General features: G+C 37.5%; 1 protein-coding gene across 1 annotated transcript in view; it reads right to left on the bottom strand.

Moving 5' to 3' along the window:
• Positions 1-22,062, bottom strand: part of vwa8 (von Willebrand factor A domain containing 8) — a 114,157-nt gene that overhangs the window by 9,306 nt on the left and 82,789 nt on the right. The window contains exons 38-40 of the mRNA XM_059342204.1: positions 12,420-12,528; positions 9,693-9,849; positions 2,394-2,502 (exon numbers count right to left, since the gene is read on the bottom strand). Of these exons, the coding sequence (XP_059198187.1) occupies positions 2,394-2,502; positions 9,693-9,849; positions 12,420-12,528 (375 nt within the window). The remainder of the gene's footprint in view (positions 1-2,393; positions 2,503-9,692; positions 9,850-12,419; positions 12,529-22,062) is intronic.

Genomic DNA, 22,062 nt, shown 5'->3' with positions numbered 1-22,062 from the left:
AAAATAAGTTAAATGGGTTAAATACAAAAATATGTTGTCCTGTCTCCACCAAACAGCACCAGGGGAATTTTCTTCTTTATGTTAAACTGCCCTATTAAGTGTTTTATGAGTTTTAATCAGCAGTTCTGTTTGTTTTTAAGAGAAGTAGACTTCTGTTGGTTAAAACCTCCTGAATGAACGGGAACAGCTGACGGCAAAGCTGATGATCACATCAACTCCCATGATCCCACGCTTTATATCCAGAGAGACCCAATAGCACCAGAAAATGGCACATTATGTGTTCAAATAATTTAATTTCATGCAAATAAATAAGGACAAATAAATCCCACCTCTTCTCGTTGGCTTTTAACACCACGTAGAGTGTTGATTTTATGTTTTTTGTTTTTATTGTATTCATGCATATTTTATTTTGTGCGGGCAGTACATTTTATTTTATACATTTTATTTGATTTATTTTTATCCCATTTTTTAAAATTTTATCTTATTGCATCTTACTGTTCTATTGTTTACTACATCTCTTTGTATTGTGTTATGTATTTATTGTTTGTGCAGCACTTTGGAAACCTTGTGTTTGCTAAAATTGTGCTTTATAAATAAAGTGGATTGGATTGAAATCACAATCTCACGTCTTAAAATGTATACAACATGTTTTAGTGTTGTACAAAGCCTAACACAAAGCTGTTGGGTCTTGTTTTTACAGCTCTGAGGGGTTGATAAATGAAACTGGATGGTGTAAGAGCATTTAAAGGTGCCAAAAAGCTTCAGGTTGCTATGTTGTGCTCTCTTTGTTAACCCATTAAAGCCTGGAAAGCGGATATGTCGTTTTGTAGTATTTGTAGTTTTTTCCACCTATTTTCAATCTCTTGGACAATTAAATGCATCAGAATACATGTGGGAGTGTTGCAATGCAACATGAGACTTTTCCAGAACTTTGAAATCATCACCAAAAAAAGACACAAAATGACCAAAAAGGACACACAATTTCCAAAAAAAGACAAATTATTTAAAAAAAAACACAGAATTACCAAAAAAAGACACAAAATTACCAAAAAAAGACACAAAATTACCAAAAAAAGACACAGAATTACCAAATAAAGACACAAAATTAACAAAAAAAAGACACAAAATTATTCAAAAAGACACCGAATTACCAAAAAAAGACACAAAATTATCAAAAAAGACACAGAATTACCAAAAAAAGACAGATACAATTACTAACAAAACTTCAGGTTTTAGGGGCTTATTTTAAAATCGGCCAAAGGTTTTGCAGGCATTTTTTCCAGGCTTTTTAGGCCTTAATGGGTTAATGGAGCAATTGCATCATGCATCATTCAACATTATCAACATATCTCTCCTCCTATTGGGTGTCTCTGATTTACTTTCCTTTCCTGAGAACTCTGAACAGGCTGAGACACCTCTGATTCTCCTGGTAAAATAAAGAAAATAGAAACATTTTATTTCATTGGGCCTGAAAATAAGAGCAAAACTGCAAGTTTCCAGCCAGTTGGGACTGATTTCCCAACGTGCCCAGGTGTTTACATCTGGCACGCCACGCCATTGTTGAGAGACAAATAGAGCGGGGCTTTCCTCAGGGGGAATGAAGGGGTGGAAACAATACACTATCAGTTTATTAAAAGCCTGACAGCGATGGTTAGCTGTGTGACTCCTTAAATCACTCCTCAGGTATGATAAAAATAACACGACTTCACAGCGTCACGCCTGCACTGATTGGTGTAATCTCCAGAGGAGAAGACGCCTCGGGCTGCAAGGACCAATACAAACAATAACCTGCGTGTGTTTTCAAAGCCAGCGGCTGGCACGGCTGCAAACACCTGGATGGAAAACACAAACACACACACACAAACACACACAAACACACAAAGAACCGCCCACCACAACACATACAAACAGAGCTTCACACCTGGACAGGAGAATAATAGAGCCAGGCTTAGTGTCGCTGCTCTCTAATCATTCTCACATGCTGCAAGATTTTCCTCTTGTCACACACACACATACACACACACACACACACACACACACACACACACACATGCACGCACAAAGCCCAGCCATGCATCAACACACATTTCCCCTAAGAAGCTCAAACAAAGGGAGGAAAATCTAAACCAAAATAATGGAATGGAGACAATATCACATCCTGGATTTTTGACCACCACTCCCTCTGCTCTCGCTTTTTATTCACTCGACCAATCAGAGCGCTCCTGTGGGACAGCGCCCCCTCCTTCCTGTCCCCTGGGGTAGTTTCAGGTCAACCAGTTATCATCCACTTCTACTGTCTGACTGGACAGGGTCAGCAGCAGGGCAGTCCTTGCTGTCTCACTGTACAGTTATCACATTTTTAAAGAATTTCATGTGACGGAGTGACGGCTGACCTGTAAATTGTCCAGGATGATGCGTAGAGACTGAACTTGTCTCCTGACGGCGTTGGAGAAGCGCTCGTACGTGGCAGCGTCATACTCGCTCATATCGATCTCCTTCAACCTGAGAGAGGACAGAGACAAACAGACAGGAGAGACAGGACTTATCAGACGTTTTGGAGACAAACCACCCATTAAAATCAAGCATACAGTATGTTGGATTGAGTTCTCCTGTTCTCCTCAGAACATCCCATTCTCATACATCGTACATTTTATACATTATTGCATATGCTGAGGCTGCTGCTGTAAGCATTATGTATAATCTTTCTATCTTCTTTCCATGCTTTTTCCAAAATAATTGCAAAAACACACTGTAAAAAATGTCTGTAGATTTTACGGTGAAAAACTGCTAAACCATGACAGTAAAAGACTGTAAAATGATAAATGGGTTAATTCAGTTTCAGTAACAATCAAACACTGTAAATGTATATATCAGCCAGAACAGTATTTTTACAAGTTTTAAATAAATAAAAAAACAACATTACTCTATTACTGTAAAATACATTGGCACCGTGTTTGTAACAAAAAGCATCACTGTAATTTTTGCATTTATTTTTTTGTAAAAATACTTTTTCTCACTGTTAAATGAACTAAACACCATATCTCTAACAGAAATATACTGTAATATTTAATGGTAAAATCTTTAATTTATGCGGCATTTATAAAGTATTTTCTTGTCAATTATATGTCAAATCTTTTGATGGAAAAACCTTTTATTTATACGGTAAAAAATGGAATAAATGCAATCTTAAACATGAAATCAACAGTGTCAATATCTTTTTACCGTAATATTAGAAAAAAGTTGCACCGTATTTATTACGGTAACGTTCTGGCAACCGCAGCTGCCAGTTTTTTACCGTAAAAACAACAGTTTTAGAGTGCAGGCAAGTCTATGAATGCAATCTGATGCAGCAGAGCAGAATAATTACTGTATTTTTTGGTCAATTAAAAGCTTCTACTTGTGCACCTGTCTCTTCATCTTTCACAAAAGGTCAAGTAGAGAAAGAAAGAGTGAAAACAGATTGAGAAATCTCAGGACTGTGGACAGACTGATATATATATATATATATATATACACATATGGAGCTCCTTGTGTGTGTTGTCTCCTCAGCACACCTGTGGACACGACGAGACAGGTGGGCTGTGCCCCCCAAGCCGAGCTTATCGGTATAATCCCACTGTGCAGGTACTTTAATATGGCGTGTTCCTCGGGTGTGGTACGGGTGCTACCTGCACCATAGAGGTAGATGAGGAGAGAGGTGGGGGAGTCTCTGCTGCCAGGTGTTTGAATCTTTTGGTGCTAACCAGACCGTGACCACCGCAGAGATACACAGCTCACACTTCAAAACACAGCAGCAACCGAAGGACGGTGGAGAGTTCATGAGTCACAGCTTGCAACAAACCTGTGTGTGTGTGTGTGTGTGTGTGTGTGTGTGTGTGTGTGTGACTGGTTGCATGAGAGTAAAGTCAGACGGATGTATTGTGTAGACTGCACTGGCATCAGCCATGCAATCAAAGAGACTACACACACACACACACACACAGGTAACATCTTCAGACATAATTTCTGCAATAGATGAGGATAGAATTTCAACAATCTCTGACTGCATCTATAGAAATACATTTTCATTTCAAAATAATACATTTTTAAGTACTGCAGCATTTTGAACCCCTGAAATTTTAATAACAAAAGGTCAAAAGAGAAACAGCAATTTTGCAAGTTTTTAAAATATATTTTTAAAAATGTTATATCATAGCTAACAATGTCTGAATAATTTGCATGAATGACTATTTATTTTTCATGCATTCTTCCATATCCTATGTTGCTATTAGTGTCATTGGTCTGTCACAGACAAAGGAAGAATGTCTGCAACACTCCTTCTTGCAGCAGAAAATAGTAAACTTATTAATGTGCAGGGGAGACATCAACAACAGGCAAAGTTCAGTTTAAACTGAACTAAACCAAAAATAAAAATGATAGGCCTCACTTGTTTTGTCCTGACTCATAAAAATAAAAGCGCCATATTTAACTGATACAGTAGCTGACGATAATGTGATTTATTTCCTTTGATAAATATTAATCATGTATACTGATTAAAACCCACCTCTTCTCGTTGGCTTTAAACACCACGTATTGTTGATTGTTGAGCGTTGATTTTATGTTGATTTTATGATTTTTATTGTATTCATGCATATTATATTTTGTGCGGGCAGTACATTTTACATTTTATTTTAATCCCATTTTAAATTTATTTTATCATATTGCATCTTACTGTTCTATTGTTTACTACATCTCTTTGTATTGTGTTATGTATTTATTGTTTGTGCAGCACTTTGGAAATCTTGTGTTTGCTAAAATTGTGCTCTATAAATAAAGTGGATTGGATTGGATGTATACTTGATCATGCATTTGTAGTGACAGAATTTGCTCTTTATTTTCATGCTTTACACTCACATTGTGGTGCAGTTATTTTGGACATGCACACACACACACACACACACACACTGCGTTCACACCACATCATGTCAGCCCACAGACAGAACAGCACACAGCAGAGCGACTTCCTCCACACATTCCAAGGTGTGCACATGTGTGTGTGTGTGTGTGTGTGTGTGAGGATGCATGTGTGTGTGTGTGGTGAGCACAGACTCTCTGGCCAGTGGCCGCGGCTATTTCCTTTAAATTCCTGAAGCCTGACTTCAGCAGGAGACAGAGAGTGAATGACAAACACAGAGAAATCGTCTCTTCTGGCTCTGAAGTTTCACACACAACAGCCACAAAAACCAGAACTTGAGCTGACACTCCCTGTGACCCAACACACTGAACACACTGAACACACACGCTGACGCCTTGCATCCACATGACCTGCTGCTCCCAGGCCACAGGCCACAAGGGCTTCATGCTCACATGTTTTCTTCTGATATTAGATGGCAAATTATGATGCATATGATGAGAAAAAACAGAACAGCTAAGCAAGACTGGTTGGATTTTACAGCGGCTTTGTACTCCACACTGCAAAAAAGCCAACTTGTATTTTTTGGCCTAAAACAGTGATTTAAGTTGGTAAAACTTGGAAATATAAATTATTGACATTTAGGGCAATAATGTAAGTTAGCACAACAAAGGAAGCCAGTTGTCTGCTCAAAAACAAGTTGGTGAGTTGTTGTTACTTATATCTTTAAGTTGGGGTTCACAACAAGGGACAATAGTTCTGATAACTCTTATTTCTTTGTTGGGAAATGCGGGAAAGCGGTGAAATTCATTAGCGAAAGCTAGCGGCTAACTGATGCTAGCTGCTAACTGATGCTAGCGGCTAACTGATACTAGCGGTGCTGCTTGTTACAGCTACAAGAGTAGCCATTAGCGTATCAATGCTAACTCAACATTGTGGTCGCAACATTAGCTGACATTTCATAGCGGCGTTACAATCGTGCCAATTCAGCACATTGCAGAAGTTAGCAGAAGTAAGATTTAAAAGTTATTACAATGTTAAATTATAAGTTAGTACAACTTACAGTTCAGTTGACAAAAAACTTAAAATATTTAGTTTAATTGTCCAACTTAAAATTTTATCGAAGTTTGTTGCCTTGAAATTTTGAGTTCACCCAACTTTTCTTTTTTTGCAGTGCAGCAAACATCAAATTTTATGCACATTACGGCTGCACTGCAAAATATTTGCATGAGCATCTCTGTATGGTAATAAAATATGACATGTTAACTATGGCAAAGACTTAACAGTAACTTGTCCAACACTCATCAAATCTTAAGCAATGCTTTAACTTTTTTCTGGGTGTGTTACTCTTATATTAGTGAAGTCACAGCAAAAGAAAAACGTCCTTCTTTTTTTTGCATTTTATTGAAAACATAACAGAAACCTTAAAATCCAGGAGGTTTGGACAACTAATTCTTTCCTTGCTACACTTTTTATGTACAGCACATACTTCTGTATAGAACTAGAATAAAACAAAGTGGGGAACCATCGAAGAACCATGAATCTGTTTCTTCAGGTGAGTGAGTCGTTTCTTTTCCAGATTACATCAAATAAAACTCCACCGATAATGTAATTTCATCTGTTAATGCTGTAAATGATTTTTTAACTTTGAGTTAAGGTTTAATATGTAACATTTCTGCAAAAAATGTCTAAAAATGACTAGACCTATGTTATAGATTTTGTTGAGCTGTGTACCTACATTAAATAAGAGACATCTGTTATTTTATAGTATTTTTTTTATGTTTGTATCAGTTTATTTAATTTGGTGCTCGTCAGTGGCGTCATATAACTTTTGTGCATGTGTCAGCGTTGTGGTTATCTGTCAGAAATTGTCTTTTTATCCATTTTGAAGCCACATTTTTATGATACACCTTTTTGATCTTGGTGTTTTCTAAACCACATGAAGGATTTGAATCATGAGATGTCTGGGTCTCAAATTATCAGAGAGACAAGCTGAGTAAACATGTTTGTTTTGCTCCAGGTAAAAACCTCCTGAATGATGAACACTGAAGGAATCATAACTGGGAGAAACTGAATGTAATGACGCCAAAGGTGGTGAAGAAAACCACTCCCATAACCCCAAACTACTGCACACTCACCACACTATCTTTCATTACTGTTTGACTTATAGACCCCAATCAGCAGAAAAAAACCACATATTGTGCATTTATTAAATACATTTTTAACCTTCAAAACTGCATAAATAATTGGAAGGTTGTCAGGTTTAGACCCCCAGCTAGAAACATTTCCAGAGAAGTGTGAGTGTGTGTTCATGCTTCGTGTTTTCGGCATACCTGAGCCTGTTTTTGCTTGTGTGTGTTAGTGTGTGTGTGTCAGGGACTCAGAGGTTTATGGAAGGATCACGGTGATTGATGCTGAACCTAAAGCTAAGCAAACAGAGGATTGTGCACACACATGAGTGAAGGAGAAGGTATGGAAGGAGCCTGACAGAGTCGGCCTACACTGCAAAAAAGCCAACTTGTACTTTTTGGCCTAAAACAGTGATTTAAGTTGGTAAAACTTGGAAATATAAATTACTGACATTTAGGGCAATAATGTAAGTTAGCACAACAAAGGAAGCCAGTTGTCTGCTCAAAAACAAGTTGGTGAGTTGTTGTTACTTATATCTTTAAGTTGGGGTTCACAACAAGGGACAATAGTTCTGATAACTCTTATTTCTTTGTTGGGAATTGCGGGAAAGCGGTGAAATTCGGTCATTAGCGAAAGCTAACGGCTAACTGATGCTAGCGGCTAACTGATGCTAGCAGCGCTGCTTGTTACAGCTACAAGAGTAGCCATTAGCGTATCAATGCTAACTCAAAATTGTGGTCGCAACATTAGCTGACATTTCATAGCAGCGTTACAATCGTCACATTGCAGAAGTAAGGATTAAAAGTTATTACAATGTTCATTTTTATGAGTTAGTACAACTTACAGTTGAGTTGACAAAAATCTGAATTCAGAGTTGAGCAAACTCAAAAACAAAACTTTAAATATTTAGTTTAATTGTCCAACTTAAAATGTTATCGAAGTTTGTTGCCTTGAAATTTTTAGTTCACCCAACTTTTCTTTTTTTGCAGTGTATAATACGGAAAAATAATAAAATTAAGCTGTAGGTATTTGAGCTGCTGTGACATCTACCTGGAAGTGTCAGCATGTAGCTACAAGATTTTTTCCGGGCTTAGTGGGACACAGAGACAGGCAGGGAAGGGTGTCAAAGGAGACATTTAAAAAAGCAAGAGATGAGACAAAAACAGAGAAGAGAGCCAGAGGTTGTCCTCTTGGTGTGAAAGCAGCCAGTGTGAGGAGCCACTCAGCAGAGAGGATCAGTGGGGGAGAAGAAAGTAAAGAGAACGAGACTGTTTGAAGCAAAAAGAGAACAGAGACAGCCTTCATGGTTGAGCTGGTGAAAGGGCTGCCCTCTTAACCCCCTGCTCTGAAGCAGTGTGTGGAAATGTAACACACACACATGCACGCACACACACACACACACGCACACGCACAGGTCCCTCATTGTAACAGTGAATTCCCTTGCAAGGTTATAATAGTTTTACATTTTTCATTAGTTCTATTTTTAATTTTGTTGTGAATTTTTGTTTTTAAATTCAGTTAGTTTTAATGAGTTTTTAGAGTGAGTTTGCTAGTTATAGTTTAGTTTTTTTTTTTTTTTTTAAATGCTTTAGTTTTAGTTCAGTTTTTATTAGTTGTAGTTTTGTGTAATGGGGTATTTGTTGGGTGGGAGATTAAAAGAGGTCACAGTAAATGTTGCCTTTATTTCCTTTGTCTGATCCATCTTCATTATGTATGAAAAAAGAGGACAAAGACGAAAACTAAAGACATTTTCACTAACCTTAACCCTAAAACAAAGTCTTAAATAAAAAATAAAAAGCCTTTAAAGAAGTGAGGACTGGCTAAAATGTCCTCACTCTGTTGGTTAAAAACATGTTACGGTCCACACACACACACAGGGATCTATCACTCCTCTCATCCCTCCAGCCGGGGCTCTGCAGTCTGTGCTTGTTTGCCCAGGATGGAGCTCCATACCATGGATGGCTGAGTGACTGAACGTTGGGGATTTTCCAAAATGGAAACCGGTCCAGTCCAAACATCTGTACATCTCCACATCTGTGGAGCTAACTGAGTCTGTTTATCTGTTACTGGTTAAAGGTCCACCATTCTCTCCCACACAAACCAGGTTTTGGGTTAGGTTTTTTGGTAACGCTTTATATTAAGGTCCTTGTAATAACCATTAATTAACAAGTAATAAGGCCCTTGTAAGTCCTTACAAGATGCTTATTAACATTATTGTGTGTTTATAAGCTTATATAAGTGTTAACAATGGCATTACAAACACCCATGACCCACCCATTATGTCTTTGCCATGCCTTTATTAATCTTATTTTGTTTGCTTATTGATATTAAAATATACTTTATTGCTCATCTATTATAAGTTAACTAACAGTTAACTATGCTTTTTGCAACTACCGGATCTAAAGCGAGAACAATGCCTTATTACTTGTTAATTAATGGTTATTAAGGACCTTATTATAAAGCGTTATCGTTTTTTTTATGGATTACAGAAAAACTACAGGCCTGATTGTAATGAAAGTTGGTGGAAGGGTGTAGCATGGATCAAGTAAGAACCTGTAGCATTTTGGAGCAAATCACAGGGTGGATATTATTATAATAATAATAATAATAATATGGATTATTATTCCATTTTAACTGACCTTGTGCTGTTCCTGTACTTAACGTGACATACCTTTGTTTGAAGGCCTTTTCTCCCATCTCGCGGGCGGCTCTGCGGACCTCTTCTGGAACTGCATCTTTCTCAGCCTGGGACACCTGGTGCACTTTGTGACCTGCATCCAGCCGGTAGGGACCTCCTTTACCCCCCAGCCCCGCCGTGTCTCTGCCTCCTGAACAGAAACATCTCATCAGGGAAGAACTGATCACTTTAGAAAACAAATAACTGATCTGAAATCATACAATTTAGCCAAAGTGTTTTTATTGACTCACTGATACGTGGATAATTTCACTGTAGACAGACAACATTGACAGAAATGTTAAACTCTTTGGGTAACACTTTACAATAACTGTCAGAGGTAAATAAAAAAAGGTAAGCTTAACCAAAACTGAAAAATAATGTACATTTCAGAATTATACAAGTAGGCCTTTTTCAGGGAACAAGAAATGGGTTAACAACTTAACTCTATGGAGTCTTGGGCTATTTTGTCCATTTTTGAATTCTTTTCATGTTTTTGTAAGTCATTTTGTGTCTTTTTTTTGGGTAGTTTTGTGTCTTTTTTTTGTTTGTAATTTTGTGTCTTTTGGTGTCTTTTTTTGTCATTTTGTGTCTTTTCTTTGGTAGTTTTGTGTCTTTTTTTGGTCATTTTGTGTCTTTTGGTGTCTTTTTTTGTCATTTTGTGTCTTTTTTTGGTCATTATGTGTCTTTTTTTGGTCATTATGTGTCTTTTTTTGGTCATTATGTGTCTTTTTTTAGTCCTTTAGTCCAACATAAAATGTGATTTTGAATCTTTTTTTTACTTTCAAAACACTATCATGCTCAATAAAGAATTTTAAATGTTGCAAAAGTGCATTCATTTCAGAGTACACTGAGACATTAAACTGCATAATTTTCAATTAAATTCTGGAAAAGTTGGTGTGTTCTAAAACTTTTGACCAGTAGCGTATGTGTGCACACACTAACACTTTACAATAACCATCATTTATAAATGGTAAACAGATTTAAACAGTTTATTAATGTTTAATCATCATTTATAAACCATATATAGTCCATTTAGAATGGTAAATATATCATTTATTAATGTTTAACTAACTAAATCATTTATAAATGACAAATCGATGGTGTATTAAATTAAGTTCATGGTATTGTAAATGTAAGTGTATAGTTACTTTACCATTAACAAACAATTTAATTATAATTAATAGTTCATTAATAGCTTTAGTTGCACTCATTTTAACATTTTAAACACCATATTAAGTATGTTAATGGTTTTGAAATGATTCATATACCTTTAAGAAATTGGTTGAAAAGATTTAAAGATTAAATTTGTATAGCACTTTGTAAAATGGTTAATAATTGGTTTATAAACCATCTATAAACACTACTTAGTTGGTTATTGTAAAGTGTTACCCCTCTTTGGTGCCCTCCACAGAAGTGCTGAAAAAAACACTTTTTATAGATTAATTATTGTTTAGTTGATTGTTTAGTGTATAACTATTCAGAACTAAAGAAAAGAAACAGCCACAGTCGCAACAGTCCAAAACCTGAAGATATTTTATATATTTTATAACGAAAAAAGACTGAAGGTTATAATCTTGAGATTTTTTGAGCAGAAGGTTAACCCTTAATAGGACACTCATTGAAATACTACGGACCCGGGGGAGGGGGTAATATTTTGAGAAAAAAGTTTACGAGATTAAAGTGGCAAATCTACGGGGAAAAAAAGTGCAGATTTATGAGATTTAAAGTGGTGAATCTGTGAGAAAAAATTAGTTTTTTCCCCCACTTTTGTCTCGTAAATCTGCGACTTTTTTCGAGCAGATTTGCAACTTTAAATCTCTTAAATCTGCACATATTTTTCTAGAGATTTGGCACTTTAATCTAGTAAATTTGCAACTCCCTCCCCGGTTTGTATTTTCATTTTTATTCATACTTGTCCTTAACCCTTTGATGCACAACATGAGTAAAAAAGGACCCGCATTTATTTCCCCTGTTATTTAATGCTGCTGTGTGTTTCTGTGCTATCTGTTTTGATATCAACTTATTTTATGATTGAATAATCTAAGTATGTTTAAATATCTTGTTTTTGATAAAAACAGATCATTATTTTCATTTTGCTTCTTATAATTTATGAAGAAACAAAGTTTTTGTATTATTACATAGCTAACTACTTGGCTAAGTAGCTTGCTAAGCTAACTACTTAGCCAAGAAGTTAGCTAGTTTAGCAAGCTACTTAGCTAAATACTTAGCACAGAAGTTAGCTTAACAAGCTACTGATCTAAAAAATGGATATGGCTCATTTTTCACCCATGTTGTGTATTAGAAGAGTAGTGACAGAAAAAGGGATTTTATTCAAAATAAATAAAGGAAAACATAAAAATTAGGATGTATGATGATCAAAACAAACTAATTGAGGAAAACCTGGAATACTGAATGATGAATTATTGCAAAGATATAGAACATAAAAACTGTCGGGTCACTTTAGACCCATGTTGTGCATCAAAGGGTTAATATGCCGTCATAGTCAAGTTCTCCTCGTACAAGTCCAAACAGAGAGACATGGGGACCCCATTTTTGTTCTTCGCCCGATAAAGGGTTAAGTGTCTTGCCCAAGGGAAATTAATTACCACTGCTTTCTCATATATACAGCTCTTAAGTGCCATCAATCATAGATATGTGTGCATAAAATGTCATCACAAACAACAAGTGTCAACATTTGGTGAACAGATGAAAACATGGTACCTGTGCCTCCTGCCCACTGGTTTCCCCCCACATGAGGAGCGTTGTTGGGGTCGATCTTGCCGTGTTTGGGAGCAGAGACATCCAGACCGCTTTCCCTCTGGATGGTAATCTACAGATTAACATATGGGTCAGTTAAAACCATAGACTGTATAAAATAAAACAAAAAAAAAACAGACAGATTCACCAACATGTGTGCAGGTGATCTGAGCCTCTGAAGCCTCTACAGATAACAGATGCTGCAGCTTATGAGGGTTAAAGGTCGAGTTCAGCTTCAACCCACACACACAAAACAAAAAAAACACATTTTCTGCCCATGACTAGCAGCACCTCGCCTTCTATACACTCTGTTTTCCACAACAATGACCCTGTTATTCCTAACAGTCACTATGGAGCTTCATTTTAATCAAAGATTGGACTGTTTCTATTCTTTCATCCCATCAGAAGGAACAATAATTCATAAATCAACCTTTGGGTGTAACTGTAGTTTGTCAATTTGATGCTAAATAAAACTCCCCTGTGACATCACTTCCTCTTTTAGATGCTGTTCAGCTGTCACACTAAGCACCACAAAAAAGATATTACAGGTAGACAGATATATGGGTTTACAGATCTGTGTTGGTGTACAGTGCACTTATTCATATTTATCTTTATTTTCTCAGGTATAATTGATATAATTGGCTGACAATGTCATACATTGTTTGTGTAATGTATCATAATGTATAACAATGTAAAATATTATTTCATAAAGTTTTAGTTTGAGATATTAGCTCTCTGGGGACGATTGCAGAGTGGTGAAAAATCGATGCACAATCCACATAAAAAATGTCTATTTTCATTACAGCAAAAAAAAAAAAAAAAAAAAAAACTTTTTTCCAAACTCACACAGCTCCTCTTTTTTTTTACCCTCCTGATGTAGTGAATACGTGTGTGAGACGGCCAACAAACAGCCCAAACACTCCACTAGCTACCACACAGGCAGAGCATTAAGAGAATTAACTTTTCATCTCGTACAGACAGAATGTCCTCCGTCTTTCTCTGCAGGACAGTGATGGAGAGGGAGGACGTGGAGACACAGAGGTTAAATCTTTGGTTTTTTAGGACCGTCTCAGCACCATTAGTGCCAAAATCAGCAGGCCGGTTCTCACACTGAGACACGGCGGCCGGCCAGAGTCTGGCACGCATGAGGGGAGAGAGACAAGAATGGGAGACTAAGAGGGCTAAAAGTCATATCCCGATATATTTGGGCTGAATATCGATATGTGATATATATCCTGATATTTTTCTCGCAAAGTGAGAACAAATTCAAGCAAGTCAAAGCCAAATATGACATGTCACAAGTAGTTTTATTGAAACCGTTTATTTAAGTGAATATAATACTATATAACTATATTGTTTGTCTTTACTCTTCCTGTAAGTCGCTTTGGATAAAAGCGTCTGCTAAATGACTAAATGTAAATGTAAATATAACAACAGGAGCACTTTTTTTTATAAAATCAAAATAAAATGCACATTTCAATAAAAAATATCTTAAATAAAAATAGTCTATGAAATAAAATAAGCCAATCTTTTTCTGAAATAAATATATTTATATGAGAAAAGAATAACAAACATTACAAAAGAACTAAATATGACAAACCATAGTAAGGACAGCATTTATATATACAGGAAGAAATTTTTTTTAACTATATCAATATATAGATAGATTACTTTATTCATCCCCGAAGGGAAATTCGGTATGCAATATGGTCTAATTCCATATCACATTTAAAAATATATCGGTATATTTTTTATATCAAGACTAAGTGCATCCCCTGTAGTTCAGCTGCATTCTCACATACTGCAGGAAATTAAACGGTATCTGCAGGGAGGAGGTTTGTTAATAACTGGCAGTGTTTGTGAATGTGTTGTTGGTGTGTGAGCGGTTGGTGGACACTTATCTAGCAGGAGCAGCAGGAGCAGCTGAGGAGGAGAAACTCTTCACACCTCCAACTGACACAGAGGAGCTCAGAGCTCCACATGAAGCTGCTGAATCAGCAGAGCTCTTTATATTTAGAGCAGATTAGGAGGGTCAGTGTGATATAAACCAGATTACAAGGACCAGAGGACACTCATTGTGGGAACCAGCTCAGACAGAGGACCTGCTAGAATATGTTTTATTCCCTGCTGTTACACACCTGCAGCTCATGTTGGCTTCAGATGCCGTGCAGAGAAGCATCTTGTTCATTTCTGAAGTGCTCGTTCACTTTTTCCACACGTTTTACCACCCACTCTGGACATTCGACACTGAGTAAATTTAAGTCTCTGGGAGCAAAATAATCCATAAGAACCCATGGTGACACGGGTGTAACAAACACTTTAAATCTTCTAGAATCTCCCATATTCAGCTTTATGCTTCACCTGAACTCATTAAATCCCAAAGCGACACATACTCAACACCCTGGTGTGACTGGAAACAGAAATCTAAAAAAGTAGTTTAAACCCATTTAACAATTCTAATCCGTTAGAGTGTCCTTTATTGCATTTAACCCTATTAGGGTTTGTCATTTATTTTTATTTATTATTATTTTGTTACTTAAAACCAAATCTGAAAAATAATTTGTTGTTATACTATTGCACTATTAATGTCTCAATTTAAATATATGTTGTGGAGATGCAGAGAAAAAAGCAAATGTGTGTTTCTGTAAGCAGAAAAGGTGTTGAGTTTATTTATATTAAAATAAGAAATATCATAAAAAATAAATACTATAAACACCCAATGTGACATATATGTCACATCGCAGATCTTTAGATAGATAATAATCTTTAAATAAAGCACAAAAATAAATACTTCAAACCTGAATTTCAAGAAGGAAAAGCAAGAGCAGCAACACAACTGAGAATTAGAGTTCAACTGTCAATCATAAACACTCCCTCCCTCTTTATTAGGTATAGTTTAATGCAATCCAATACAACACATCGTGACAAGTTCTACTTTTAAGATCATCCTAAAAGTAGAATTTGTCATCCTGGATGATCATAATATATCATTTTTGGTAACACTGTCAACTATATGTTTATTACCAACGTTTTTTTTGTTGTTAGTGGGTTCTTAGATAAATGCAGCCTGCAGAAGATATCTCAGACTCCTACAGACACACAGACACTCCATGATCATCATCTAAAGTCCAGCTGTGTTGGCTGTCTGGCTTTACTCATCTACATGAGAAAAACAGGCTGATCTCTGCCTGACAACAGCAGCAGGGACCTGGAGGAGCTGATCAGGAACCAGCAGGGAGCATTAAAGGGACAAACAGACTCACTGTCCCATGCAGCTGCAAATAAACAGCATCTGGATATCAATGGAGCTAGCATGTAGTGTAGTGTGTGTGTGTGTGTGTGTGTGTGTGTGTGTGTGTGTGTGTGTGTGTGTGTGTGTGCCATGGCTATGCAGTGAGGTAAAGGGTCAGAGGTCGGGGACAGCTCACCTTCAGGAGCTAACCTCCTCCATGTGACCACCGCTCTCTGGTTACACACACACACACACACACACACACACACACACACACACACACACACACACACACACACACACACACACACACACACACACACACACACACACACACACACACACACACACACACACACACACACACACACACACACACACACACACACACACACACATTCTTGTACTTCTATCTTTGTGAGGACCCTCATTGTAATAGTGAATTCCCTTGAAAAGTTATAATAGTTTTGGATTTTTCATTAGTTTTAGTTTTATTTTCGTTGTGATTTTTTGTTTTCAAATTCAGTTAGTTTTAATTAGTTTTTAGAGTCAGTTTGCCAGTTTTAGTGTAGTATTTATGTTTTTGAAATGCTTTAGTTTTAGTTTAGTTTTTATTAGTTGTAGTGTTTTGTAATGGGGTATTTGTTGGGTGGGAGATTAAAAGAGGTCACAGTAAATTTTGCCTTCATTTGTCTGATCCATCTTCATTATGTATGAAAAAAGTTGACAAAGACGAAAACGAAAGACATTTTCACTAACCTTAACCCTAAAACAAAGTCTTAGTTAGTTAGTTTTAGTTATTTTTGTAACCACATAATACAGTTTCAGTTAATTTTTTAAACTCTCATTTTTGTGAGGACCGGCCAAAATGTCCTCACTTTGCAAAAATGTCCCCACTCTGTTGGTTAAAAATGTGTTCTGGTCCTCACTATGTAGGAAGAACAAGAACACACGCACACACACACACACACACACACACACACATGCACACACGCACACACACACGCACACGAGCGCAGCAGCAGAACCTGAGCTTTGCTGCCCACATGCCTGAGCCATGTTGGGAAATGAGAGTGTGCACCTGATGTGGCTTCAAAGGCTTAGCTGTCCCGTCCTCACATATCATTCATTCTCTCTGAGTGTTTATAACGTGATTATGAACACTTCATAGACCAATAAACAGTTTTTCCCTGACAACACCACACACACACACACATCTCCCACCAGGCCATGATGCTCACAGTGTCCTCATCACAGGTTAGTGTCAGTAATCCGTGTTTGTCATCACACTGTATATAGATAAGGTGACATCATAACTAGTGAATGTGTGTGTGTGTGCTGGTGATGGACTCACTGACTCACAGCCAGTAAAACGGTGACTAACTATCCACTTTTGGTTTTAGAGAAATGATGAGTGACACTTTTCAACATGTGTCCATTTTGGGCTCCGAGAGCGGCCACACTCGCTTCAGGTTCATGAACCTGTTGTGAAAGAGCTATTAGTCATTTGTATGTGTGTGTGTGTGTGTGTGTGCTTGGTCAATTTGTGTCTTTTTTGGTCATTTTTGTCTTTTTTTAGTCATTTTGTGTCTTTTTTTTGGTCATTTTGTTTCTTTTTTGGGTAATTGTTGTCTTTTTTTGGTCATTTTGTGTCTTTTTTGGTCAATTTGTCTGTTTTGGTCATTTTGTGTCTTTATTTTGGTCATTTTGCTTCATTTTTTGGGTCATTTTGTGTCTTTTTTCAGTCATTTTGTGTCTTTTTTTTGGTAATTTTGTGTCTTTTTTGGTCATTTTGTTTCTTTTTTTGGTCATTTTTGGGCTCTGAGAGCGGCCACACTCGCTTCAGGTTCATGCGCCAGTTGTGAAAGAGGTATTAGTCATTTGTATGTGTATGTATGTTTGTGTGTGTGTGTGTGTGTGTGTGTGTGTGTGTGTGTGTGTGTGTGTGTGTGTGTGTGTGTGTGTGTATGTGTATGTATGTTTGTGTGTGTGTGTGTGTGTATGTGTCATATTGCCAGCAGGAACCCAGACAACATGACCATCAGTGTTACAAAGCACAACCCCGATTCCAAAAAAGTGTAAAATGTCAAATAGGGATTAACAAATAATTCACATTCTGTTCATTTACGTTTTTTGCAATTGTCTCCAATTCCTTGGAATCTGGGTTGCGAGATGATTTCTGGGGGTCGCCAAATCATTTTGGAAGTCAGCTCTGTCTCCACTGTGTTAAAGTGTTCATGTGTTAATGTGTTTTAGTCTTTTTGGTCACTTAATGTCTTTTTTTGGTCATTTTGTGTTTTTTTTTGTCATTTTGTGTCTTTTTGGGTCATTTTGTGTTGTTTTTTTTGTCATTTTGTGTCTTTTTTGGTCATTTTGTGTCTTTTTTTTGTCATTTTGTGGTCAATTTGTGTCTTTTTTGGTCAATTTGTGTCTTTTTTGGTCAATTTGTTTCCTTTTTTTGGTCATTTTGTGCCTTTTTTTAGTCATTTTGTGTCTTTTTTGGTCATTTTGTTTCCTTTTTTTGGTCATTTTGTTTATTTTTTGGGTGATCTGAACTATGCGTGAGAGATTGTGTTGCGTCGGGCGTTGCGCACAACATGGATGTTAAATTGGGGGTCGCAACTTAAACCCAAAATATGAGAGAAAGAGATTGTGGAGAAATCTTCATTTTTATGACTGTGGGAATGGATGCGTCTACCCCTCCCTCCTCTCTCAGTGACTTTTTCCCCTCTCTCTTTCTTTTTTTCACCCAGTGTCTTCCTCTTCTGTGCTCCACGCCTTGTCGTGTGAGATTAATAGCCTCATAAATTTCTGATTTTGCCTTTAGACGCCTAAAGACTGAGGGTGATTTAGGAGTGAAGGCATCTCTGCATGTGTGTGTGTGCAGTCACACATGTGAATGAGTTAATGCTTGTCCGTACGTGAACTTGAGTGCATGCTAGTGTGTATGTGTGTGTGTGTGTGTGTGTGTGTGTTGGTATAAATGCAAGCCTGTACATGAACATGTGTCTTTGCAGCATGAGCGTGAAATACTTTTCATTAGTGTGAGTTTATAATGTGTGTGCAGGTGTGTTGGAACTAAAATTGAGTTGTTTGTACTTGAATGTTGATATGGCTTTGTTCCAAAACTCTTGCACATTTCAGGAAGGTTCCTGTTGACTACTGGTTGTTGCTAAAGTCTGCAAGGCTCTGCTGGAGACAGTCTGAACCATGAAGGAGAAGGAAAGTGTAAATGTGCACATGAGTGTGAGTGATAAGCTATCTTCAACAGGGTAAGGGCAGGAAGAGGTGGCAGGTGGCCAACCAGAGAGGTGGAGAGAAACAACACCCACACACTGACATACCAGGGGAAAAACAAGTATTTTTATATAATTAACTGTCAGGTTGAGGGACTGGATATATGAATGCGGTCATATGAGGCAGGATACCTGCAGACACCTACAGTGTGTCAGTGTGTTAAAGTGTTCCTGTGTTAATGTGTTTTAGTCTTTTTGCTCATTTAATGTCTTTTTTTTGTTGTCATTTTGTGTGTTATTTGGTCATTTTGTTTCTTTTTTTTAAAAATCATTTTGTGGTCAATTTGTGTCTTTTTTGGTCATTTTGTTTCCTTTTCTTAGGAAATACAGCAGTAATAAATCTGTTGGAAACCAAGAAGACAGCTTGTATTTGCCCCATAGGGAAAACATTGAAAAAGTTCTGATGAAAAAAATGGCTCAATTTTAAAACCAGGGCTATAGATTGAAAGCCTGATATAATAGAATGTATGGTGTCAGCATTTTCAATGGGACATTTTTGTGTCTGTATTGTGGATACATAGTTAAATACAGACTTATTAATGTAGGTGAGGTTAAACTTCACCTCACATCGTTGCCATAGTTCATGCCATATGCATTAACCATTAACACGCCAAATTATAGAAACATAATGAAGTGTTCCCAGTGAGGCTCATGGGTTAACTTCTGCGTTCTGTGTAAGCATATTTGATATGAAATGCCAAAAATGAAGCTGACTGCCTTTGACTGAGAAAATATAAATTAACACACCATGCACCTGCACACACGGACCTCTGTGGCCCAGATTCCTCAGCAGTCAGGTGGTCTTTGATGGGGCACCTTGAGTCTGTAGGTCAGATCCACACAGACTCTGCCTGTGCTCTGTGTTAGCTCACTGCCAGCAACAGTAACACTACTGTATTTAAACATACCACTCCCTGTATACCTGCTACTGCACCACACGGTTCATCTCACCTGTTTGCACATGACACATATGCACTACCTGCAAAATACCTTATATTTATGACACACTTGTATTTCTAAGGTAGCAGATTTTGTTGTGTGCATGTGTGTACATGCTGGTGTGAGTGACATTGCTCCATTACAGCAGTAGTTCTCAACCTTTTTGAGTCGCGACCCCCAATTTAACATGCATGTTGTCCACGACCCCCACTCACTGAACACAATCTCACACACACAGTTCAGATCACCCAAAAAAGAAACAAAATGACCAAAAAAAGGTAACAAAATGATCAAAAAAGACACAAATTGACCACAAAATGATCAAAAAAGACACAAAATGACCAGAAGAGACACAAAATGACCAGAAAAGACACAAAATTACCAAAAAGACACAAAATGACTTAAAAAAAGACACAAAATTACCAAGAAAAGGAAACAAAATGACCAAAAAAAGACACAAATTGACCACAAAATGACCAAAAAAGACACAAAATGACCAAAAAAGACACAAATTGACCAAAAAAGACACAAAATTATCAAAAAAAGACACAAAAAGACAAAAAAAAACACAAAATGTCCAAAAAAGGAAACAAAATTACCAAAAAAGACACAAATTGACCACAAAATGATCAAAAAAAGACACAAAATTACCAGAAAAGACACAAAATTATCAAAAAAGACACAAAATGTCCAAAAAAAGGAAACAAAATTACCAAAACAGACACAAATTGACCACAACATGATCAAAAAAAGACACAAAATGACCAAAAAAAGACATTAAGTGACCAAAAAGACTAAAACACATTAACACATGAGCACTTTAACACAGTGGAGACAGAGCTGACTTCCAAAATGATTTGGCGACCCCCAGAAATCATCTCGCGACCCCAATTGGGGTCCCGACCCCAAGGTTGAGAACAGCTGCCTTAAAGGACATCAGCGCAACTTTTTTTTTTAAATGAGGCACTTATTAAAAAAATCAACATCATGTTTGACTGCAGACAGAAAAAACAGTCACTGATCTACATCTAATTTATGGTCTCTCTCTCTCTCTCTCTCTCTCTCTCTCTCTCTCTCTCTCTCTCTCTCTCTCCACACACATCTGCTGATACCGCCCTCTACATCTGGGAGGCTACATTATCTGAAGAATGTATCTGCCTGTGTTGTGTATGTGGGCACCTTAACAAAGCTTCCTCAGTGAGCTGGTCTGAATGTTCTGACCCACGCTGAGGGTCAGAGCTGTTGCATCATCAGCACAATGCCCGTCCATTCATCCATTCACACCCACCGTGGCTGCAGCCGCGTCATAAATTTTGGGCCTGGAAACATTTCGGTTAGCATCAAATCAGGAATGTTTCAGCAGCTAATATATTCTGCCAGAGTGAAGCAATAAGCTGCAGAGTGACATCCAGCTGGAATCCTGTTCCCTGCAGGTATGTTTAAGGCAGCAGTGCCCCCTGGTGGTGATGGTGGGAACTGCAGGCTGCAAGCATTTCATTGCATTACCACAGCCATGATATTTATTAGGGACCGAGCACTAACGGTGCGAGGACCCTATTGAAATTGGTCCGTTTATTAGGGACCGAGCACTAACGGTGCAAGGACCCTATTGAAATTGGTCCGTTTATTATTATACTTTTTCTTCCTAATAGTAAATCGCCTTTTTGGGGGCTTTATCATATTCAAAAACTCACCAATTTTGGAATATACATAAATCTCCGCTGAAATTTACGTATTCTCGTGGTCCCATGAATGGGCGTGGCAAAATGACTCAACAGCGCCCCCTTGAAAGTCAAGAAAATTCAGCCCCTCGCACAGGAATGTCGTAGAGACACGAAATTTGGTACATACATGTATCATGACAAGACGCACCAAAAAGTCTCAAGAACCCATACCCTAAAACGTACAGGAAGTCGGCCATCTTGGATCAAAAATGGCGTTTCCTGCTGTTTTTGCCTGTTTTTGCCCATTTCCATGCCACGTACTTTAACGAACTCCTCCTACAGATTTCATCGAATTCTCTTCAAACTTGGTCAGTACCCTCATAAGCCCTTTGGGATCAAAAGTTGTATAAAGCTTTACCGCTGCTCACACTATGTGGGTGTGGCATGGCGCCAAAATATGGCGTCTCCCCATAAAA

The sequence above is a fragment of the Centropristis striata genome, chromosome 10 (genome assembly GCF_030273125.1).
Source record: "Centropristis striata isolate RG_2023a ecotype Rhode Island chromosome 10, C.striata_1.0, whole genome shotgun sequence".
Taxonomy (NCBI): Eukaryota; Metazoa; Chordata; class Actinopteri; order Perciformes; family Serranidae; genus Centropristis; species Centropristis striata.
Note: the sequence above shows the minus strand (reverse complement) of the source record. Positions and strands in the feature narration are given on the sequence as shown.